The sequence below is a fragment of the Lissotriton vulgaris genome, chromosome 7 (genome assembly GCF_964263255.1).
Source record: "Lissotriton vulgaris chromosome 7, aLisVul1.2, whole genome shotgun sequence".
Classification (NCBI taxonomy): Eukaryota; Metazoa; Chordata; class Amphibia; order Caudata; family Salamandridae; genus Lissotriton; species Lissotriton vulgaris.
Window position 1 is genome coordinate 1,672,220,374 of NC_141695.1, and position 8,744 is coordinate 1,672,229,117.

The 8,744-nt window shown below is 49.5% G+C and overlaps 1 protein-coding gene across 1 annotated transcript; it reads left to right on the plus strand.

Moving 5' to 3' along the window:
• The first annotated feature begins 3,685 nt into the window (after nucleotides 1-3,685).
• On the plus strand, nucleotides 3,686-8,092 carry LOC147706274 (uncharacterized). Its single transcript, XM_086929601.1, has 3 exons — nucleotides 3,686-3,958; nucleotides 6,373-6,446; nucleotides 7,456-8,092. The coding sequence occupies exons 1-3, from the start codon at nucleotides 3,686-3,688 to the stop codon at nucleotides 8,090-8,092; spliced, it is 984 nt and encodes a 327-aa protein (XP_086785727.1).
• Nucleotides 8,093-8,744: the final 652 nt, after the last annotated feature.

Sequence of the window (8,744 nt, forward strand, 5' to 3'; positions counted from 1 at the left end):
CAGGCGGAAGAAGAGTAATAAGGGAGCTTGCAGGAACCGGCCGACAAGCGCTCCTTTGGAGCCCGTGATTCCGATTTCTCCTGCCCCCGTACCTCGCTCGCAGCTGCCCGTGGTACCGCACAGCAGCGCCCCCTGTGGACCGGTAGCGCCCCCACCCGAGGACGGGTCTGGGGCCTTTCTTGAAGAAATTCGGGGGGCCCTGGCGGCATTGGGGCGGCTCCGGTGGTACCGGAAACGGCTACAGCGATTAGCCCACGGGCTGCGAGCGCACCTCCCCCTTTACAGCCAGGTGGTTCAGGTTCAGGGGGCGCCCTCCATGAAATTCTCAGCACTTTGAGGACATTAACGCAAGGGTCAGCACCACAGGATTTAGGAGGAGTAGGAGTGGTACCGCAGGTTTCGGCTCCCCCCCCCTACACCGGTAGCGGCGTCTGCAACAGCGGCCGTTGCTCCATGGGCTCCAGAAAGGGCAGATGAAGGTGCGCTTGGCGAGATCAGGGAGCAGCTGGCGATGCTAGTGAAGGCGCAGTCCCCTGGCATACCCCCTGCGAGACAGGCGGTTTCGACCTTGTTATGCGCAACAAATGCTTCAGGAGGTAAGCCTGAGAGCGCAAGCAATGAGTCTGGGGGAGTTGCGAAAACTGGAGGGGGCCAGGGTTATGTGTTATCTAAACCGGGTCGCCTGGCAACGCATGTGTCGCTGGAAGTAAAAGAAAAGATTTGGAAGGGAGAATACGTCAATATCTTTTCATTGATAAGACCGAAACGATGGGAGGGAGAGAACAAGGACAGGGAGGGGAAGGACAGCTCCTCTAAGGACAGGAGACCGAGAGTAGAGGAATCTATCACTAATTGGCTCTTTGGTTTTCAGGTGTTTATGATGGTAGTCATTGAAAAGAGGCCAGAGTTGGCGGGGTCATTGATTTTTTACATGCACAAAATTTTGAAGGCGCATACGACGCATGGGGGCACAGCGTGGCTGGATTACGATAGAGATTTTAGGTGGGAGAAGGTGCAGGACCCTGAAATGGGATGGGACCAGGCAGAGGTCAATGTGTGGCTAGAGTGTGTAAATGGCACATCAGGGATATCCCAAGGCAATAGACAGCCCTTTCGGACTTCTCAGGGAGGATCTGGGGAGAAGAGGGGGGCATGCTGGGCATTTAACAAGAAAGTGTGCACCTGGTCCACAGAGAAGTGCAGGTACAAGCACGTGTGCTCCTTCTGTGGGCACCCCTCCCATCCTGAATTCAAATGTATTAAAAAGTCCAAAGAAAGGGGAGGAGGGGGCAAATAGATCAAGCCTTCTCAGCCTTAAGCTGCCCACTCCTGTGGACATAGGGAAACTGATTTATTGGCTGAATCAGTACCCAGACCGATCAGCAGCCAGATTGTTGTACTTTGGGTTCTCTGAAGGGTTTCGCATTCCGGCCCAGGGCGTTCCATCCGTCGAATATTGCAACACCTTGTTGTCAGCCAGGACACACCCTAGAGTAGTGGAGTTGAAGGTAGAGAAGGAGCGGGGGCTGGGGCGCGTGGCTGGCCCTTTCCCGCGCCCACCCCTTCCTGGCTATGTTTGCTCCCCTCTGGGAGTTGTTCCAAAGAAGGAGCCGGGCCAGTTCAGAATGATTCACAATTTGTCAGCCCCAAAAGGGGAGTCAGTCAATGACGCTATAGATCCGGCCCTTTGTTCAGTGACATACTCATCTTTTGACGCCACCTTGAATAAGTTAAGGACCCTAGGACCGAATGCGATTATGGCTAAAACAGACATAGAATCAGCGTTCCGCCTGTTGCCTGTACATCCAGAGGACTATCACTTGTTGGGCTTTCAGTTAAACCACCAATTTTACAATGATCGGTGTATGCCTATGGGGTGTGCAGTCTCATGCAGATACTTTGAAACCTTTAGTTGTATGCTCCAGTGGTTGTTTACGCACAGGACAGGGTACAAGGAAGTGGTCCACTACTTGGATGATTTTATGGTGATGGGACCTGCTGCTTCAACGGCATGTGCTCAAGCTTTACAGCAGTTGGTGTCCATGCTCAGGGAGTTTAATATTCAGTTGGCCCCGGGTAAAACAGTTGGTCCAGCGACATGTATGTCCTTCCTGGGGATCGAGATTGATACTGAAGCTGGGATATGCAGATTGCCAGCAGACAAGGTGCAGGCTTTTTCCCAGGCAATTGATATGGCTTTGGCCGTTCCTAAAGTTACTCTTCACCAGTTGCAGGTTTTGGTGGGCCAGTTAAACTTTGCTCTCAGGATCATCCCAATGGGCCGCCCCTTCTCCAGATCGATAGCCAGGGCCATGGTGGGTCTTACTCAGAAGCATCACAGGGTGCGCCTCCGGGCTGAGGTTAGAGACGACCTTATGGTCTGGCGCGACTTCTTGACAAACTTTAATGGCGCTGTAGTCTGGCCAGCCCCCCCGGTGTCCAACTCTGAATTAGGATTATTCACGGACGCTGCAGGCAGCATTGGTTTTGGGGCTATCCTGGGTCCTCAGTGGTGCGGGCGGAATGGCCGGAGGAATGGCATAAGAGTGGATTGACAAAAAACTTAGGGGCAGATGTATCAAAAAACCATTTTGCGAGTCCGTAATAGCGATTTGTTGCGAATCGCAATTTCGGAATCGCAAAATGGTATGTAACATGAAAATTGCGAGAAAATAGCGACTCCATAAAACTCGCAGAAAATATTGCGAGAAAAGTGCGAATCGCATAATTGCGATTTTCGCATTTTAGGAACTCGCAAAAACGGGAATCATGCAATGCTGGCACAAGTTGATGACATCACAAGCAGGAAGTACCAGTGATTGCTTGCACCTGCTCCCCAGAGCCACACCCAGTGGCAGTTGGAAGAGTGTGCTGAGGCAGAGCAGACCTGTTTGTTCAGCTATGGAGGCACAGAAGGCACAGGAGGAGCAGCCAATTGAGAAGAAAAAAAGAAAGCAGAAGTTTTCAGAGAAGGAGCAAGAAGTGCTCATAGAAGAAATGGTGTGTAACCATGAAGACCTCTTTGGAAAAAAATCTTTAAAGGTACCTGACTCCAGGAAGAGAAAAATATGGCTGGAGATCCAGAAGAAGGTCAACTCAGTAGGAGTCACCACTCGCTCCATTGATGAAATCAAAAAAAGGTGGTATGACATGAGACTGAGATCCAAGGAAAAACTTGTGGAGAGGCTGAAAGATAGCAACATGGTGGAAGCTCCATGGTGGACAAACCAACACCCCATGAGGAATTGATAGAATCCACACTGACAACTGAAAGTGTGAGTGGAGTGACCAACATAGACAGCTCAGAACCCACAGCACCAGCACAAGGTAAGAGGATATGAAAGTGCATCCATGTGTGTGTACCAAAAATGTGTGTGTGTGTGTGTGTGTGTGCACTGCATTTGAGATTACCATTAGTCCATGAACACTGTGAAACAATACCACAGCAATGCATCATGGGAGTTGTAGTCCCATTGCCCTAGTAACACTCACAATAACAGTCACTTATATGACTCCTTAATGTGGGACTACGTAATGCTAAAACAGTGCAGTACAAGTAATACAGTGCCATGAGTAAATTTTTATTATGTAATGAACACAAATTCATATTTTGCACTCTACATTCACAGGACATACCAGTGAGGACAGGACTGACAATGATGTTGAATTGTCACCTCCCCATGTGATGTCAGATTTAGACAATGAAGTCAGTAATGCCCCTGTGACCATACAGAGGAAGCGCAGACGAGTTCTACCTCTACAACCAATGGAAGAGGATGAAACCTCAGATGTTGAAGCAGTGTCCAATGAGACAGTCACTGTGTCCAGCCAAGATGCACAACAGCCTTCACAAAGTCCACGGAGGGCACGTGCATTCCGTATTGAGCCATCTGCAAATAACACAGGACAGAGTGAAGTTGTGACAGTGTTTGCAGGCCTTGAGCAAAACATGCTTGAGGTACAACGCCTTCAACATAAGGCACTCAGATCCATCAATAGGCAGCTTGTGAAATCCAACAAGAACCAGGAACGCATGGCTGATGCCATTGATAAACTTTGCCTGACACTTGTGAACACAGAGGATGCACGGAACAGGGCTGCACAGGCTGCGCAGGACACAATGCACAGCTACACCAAAGCCATCAACCAGCTATGTGCAGTCACCAGCAACTTCACACGTCGCAGTGTGAACATGCAGCGTGAATTGAGTGATTGCACACGTTCAGTTGGACAGAGTGTGAACAATATGACATTGGTACTGGAAAGTATGCAAACAAACCAATCAGGTGCAAGGGCCCTTCTGTGCTCGGGAGAAAGTGAGGACAACTCCAGTAGGAGTAGCAGCAACCCCACACCAACAAACATCATGGTACAACGCAGGAGTGGAAGGCGTTCCACTACTGGAGCAGAGCAAGAGGCCATGCCTCCACTTGATCAACCTGCTGGCAGTCGCCAGCGCAAAAAATGACTTACCTTCTTGAAGTACCCATGAAGTACCCATGCAGCAGTCATGCATGGATACTGTTTAATTTCATTAGTAGTAAGGACATGTGAAATCACAATGATTACATATAATTTCACATACATATAGCACTGTTTTCTTGTTCTGCATTAAAGAACAATGGCAAAGTGAAAATGGTTTTCTGTATTTTTTTCTCACCTAAAAATAGTTACGTGTAATCTCTGCCCTCCTTTGCCGACCAGCCATGGCTCCTACTCCTGCCACTGCCATTCTTGGGGGAGGGTTATCATCTTCATCATCAGATGTGTCTGAGTCACTCACTTCAATTTCTGTGCCTTTGCGGATTGCTATGTTATGCAGCATTGCACATGCTGTCACTATTTTGCAACATGTCTCTGGATTGTATTGCAATGCACCTCCACTTTTGTGAATGCGTCTGAAACGGCTTTTCAGAATTCCAAATGTACGTTCTATTACCCCACGTGTGGACCGGTGTGCCCTGTTGTAGCGTCTTTCACTTGCATTTGCAGGATTCAAGTATGGTGTGAGTATGAAATCACGCACTGCGTAAGCACTATCACCTGCAAGTTAGAGAGGGAAAAGTGACTCAGAGTTACATTACATTGGTTGGGTGGAAGGGAGGATGGATGAGTATTACTTACCTAGCAGGTATCCATCTCCAAACTGACCAGCACTGAGACGTCTATGTATTGCACTATGTCTGAAGATGTAAGAGTCATGTGTACTCCCTGGAAACTTTGCCACAATGTCCTGTATTATGTATTTAGCGTTGCATATGACCTGGATGTTCAGTGAATGGTAGTGTTTTCTGTTGCGGAAAACATATTCAATGGCTGCTGGTGGGGTGATGGCAATATGGGTTCCATCTATGCATCCAATCACATGTGGAAATCTTGCTATTTGATAGAAATCCAACTTGGCTTCCTGTATGGCTTGCTGTGTATTTGAAAAATATATATGATGTTGGAGTCTACTGATCATTGCATCCAAGAAGACATGGAAAAAACGCGATAGGGCACTCTGTGACACTCCACCAACCTCTGCTATTACTGTTTGAAAGGAGCCAGAAGCCAAAAGGTGCAGTGAGCACAATACCTGCACATGTGTTGGTATGGCTTGTGTTCTGGCAGTTGGGCGTGTCAAAAATGGTTTCAATTCAGTAATGAGGTCCAGAATGCTGTGAGGATGTAGCCTGTATTTTTCATATATCTCCTCCTGTGTCTGCTGGAACAGCGTAATGCGTATTCGGAATATCCTTTCCTGACGTTGTCTTCTCTGGGCAAGAGCTTGGATGCGCATCCTCCTGGCAATCAGGTACAGTCCCGCCATTTTGGAAAAAGTGAAAATGCATTCTGGGTGTTCTTTTATATATTTTTTTTTTTACCACCTGCTTGTACCTGGTGTTAATTGCGATTCTTTATTATGCGAAATTGACAAAATCGCAATTTGCGATTTTTTCTTACATATCCATGCGAATTTCGCAATTTTGCACCAATGCAATATCGCGATTCGCAATATTTTCTGCGATTTTAAATTTCTCGCACATAAGGAATTCGCAAACATGCGAATTCCTAATGTGCGATGCGATTTCTTTCATACATGCCATTTTCGTTTTTGCATGTCGCAAACGCTGGAAAATAGAGAATCGCAGCTTTTGCGACATGCAAAACACATGATACATCTGCCCCATAGCCTTCTTAGAGTTGTTCCCAATTTTGGTGGCTGTAACCATATGGGCGGAGCGCTTCAGGAATAGATCAGTTGTATTCTGGTCAGACAACATGGCTGTGGTGGAGCCTATCAACAGGCAGGGAGCTACATGTAGACATGTTTTGAGACTGTTGAAACGCCTGGTTCTGGCATGTTTGAAATTGAATCTGTTGTTCAAGGCAGCACACATTCCAGGTGTTGACAATCATGCTGCCGATGCTTTGTCTCGTTTTAAGCTGCAGGAATTCCGCAGGTATCACCCTGAGGCGGAGGACCGGATGACAGTGCTCCCACCATCACTGTGGAGGATTGGAGCCCCGCTTTAGCGGGGCTGGTTCCCTTATTGAGTGACCGCACTCGGAAAGCATACCAGCAGAGTTTCTTGTGTTACAGGACATTGGTGAAAGAAGCAGGGTTCTCAAGTTGGTTTTCAGATCAAGCAATGTATTGTTTTTTACAGACCATCAGCGACCAGGGCAGATCACTCTCTTATGCTAGGATTCATGTGTCTGCAGTGGGGTTCTTCGCCAGATTAGCGGGTTTGCATGACCCCGGGATGTCATTTGTAGTCAAGAGAGCTTTGTCAGGCTGGGCCAGGAGGGAGGGCCCCAAGCGAGATAGCAGACGCCCTTTGGATGTTAGGACCTTGAGGGACATAATGAACGCCCTCCCTGGGCTGTGCTCCTCTGCATCTGAGGGCACGTTGTTCTCGGCGGTGTTCTCCCTAGCATTTTACGGGGCGTTTCGCCTGGGGGAGATGGTAGGATCATCCCGCACCGATCACGGGGGGGGGATTCAGTTCGGGGATACCAAGATTGACTCCAGTGGCCTAGAAGTGTTTTTGAGGAAATCTAAAACTGATCAGTCAGGAAAAGGGGCTGTGATACAGTTGTGCCCCGCACCGGAGGCACTTATTTGCCCGGTCGCCTGTATGCAATCATACTTAGCCATCCGCCCCTGGGGGAAGAGTCAGGCCCTGTTCATTCACGAGGGTGGGGACTGTGTTTCGCAGTACCAATTTAAAGCAGTCTTGCGGAAGGCATTGGCAGTTCTGGGCCTGGGGGACGCAAATTATTCATCCAATTCCTTTAGGATAGGGGCAGCTACTTTAGCGGCAGGGGCGGGGTTGTCCTCTAGTGCAGTGAAGAAGGTTGGCCGTTGGTCGTCCAATTCCTACAGGCGGTACATTAGGCCTGACTTGCTTTGACTTACCGCTGTGAGATGCCTATGCCTAACTTTTCTATTTCCTCTCCGATTATTAGTATGCCGAGAAAGGTGGTGTGGGTATTGGGACACTCGTTCGTCCGGCGGGCAGCAGTGCGATTACAGCAGCGGCGAGTGCGGAAACCACCGAATTTGGAGGGGACAGAATTTTTGTGGCACGGTGTTGGAGGAATGCGCATCCGGCATCTGCGGCGGCTCGTGGAGGAGATTAGAGAGCGTGAGGGACAGAAGTCCCCTGATTTGATCATCATCCACTTGGGCGGCAATGACACGATAGACCGCGGACGCTTGGCGGTCAAGGAGGCACTGCTCACGGAATTTGCTTGGCTTGGGCGAACCTTCCCTCAAGCCAGGATAGCATGGTCTTGCATGATCCCACGACGATGGTGGGGCGATGGAATCCGGGCTAGGGTTGTGAATGTGTCAGTAAGACGTCTCAATGGGGAGTTGGCAAAGTTGTGCTCAGTGAAGGGCCGCTTGCTACACCTCCCGCACAAGATGATTTCAGGACCTGCAATGTTCCACCATGATGGAGTACATTTATCTGACTCTGGCACCGATGCTTGGATTAAAGGAATATGGTCCTTTGTGCTGAACTTATATGAAGGGGGGAAGGGCGACGGACCTATGGGCCCTAGTCTCCCTTGTGGCGGAGAAGAGACATTCGACCATTGATACTTACAAAATGGACGGGAGTCCGCCTTGCGCACTCCCTAGGCCAGCACTGAGGGGAGAGAAGGTAAGCTCTCCGCAGGGGGATGGAGGCCACCGGCTGGGGGAGGCTAGGGCGATAGGTACGAGCCTCCTTGGCAGCCTGGTGGACGAGAGGTGGGGCCCTGGAAATGGCGGACAAGGACCCGAGGGCTGGGGCCCATCGCTCAGGGGCGCAGGTGGGTTGCACCTTGCGTGGGCATCTCAACCTGGGGAGATGCGAACCAGAGGGACCCTTGGTGCTGGGGGAAAGAAGACTATCTGTACAGTTTCGAATAAAGAATAATGCAATTTGATAACATGCTTCATTAAGAAGTATTGCTTATAAATGTGTTTTTAATAATCATGTTCTGTCATGTTTATGAGTGTTGTCATTAAACATGGCCTTTTTTACACCCACCCTTATCTCAAAGTCCTGATTAATTGGTGGGTTTGGGCAGACGTGGAGCATGCTGGGGGATCCGGGTCCTATACAAAGTGCGAGGCTAGACGAGCACGCCTTTAGGGCCCGGCCCCCCGGCCCACGCAACGCCATTTGCTGTGTAGAGGGTCCGGCCACCCTATGGGCGGCCGGCCTGAGCAAGTACTTCCGGTGGGGGCGGTGACGCATGTCCGG

Bases quoted from the DNA above. Each gene is read 5' to 3' on its own strand.
- LOC147706274 (XM_086929601.1), top strand. From the start codon at position 3,686: ATGTCAGATTTAGACAATGAAGTCAGTAATGCCCCTGTGACCATACAG. The intron at 3,959-6,372 runs GTACAACGCCTT...CTGTTGTTCAAG, and splicing joins TTGAGCAAAACATGCTTGAG to GCAGCACACATTCCAGGTGT. The intron at 6,447-7,455 runs GTATCACCCTGA...TCCGATTATTAG, and splicing joins AAGCTGCAGGAATTCCGCAG to TATGCCGAGAAAGGTGGTGT.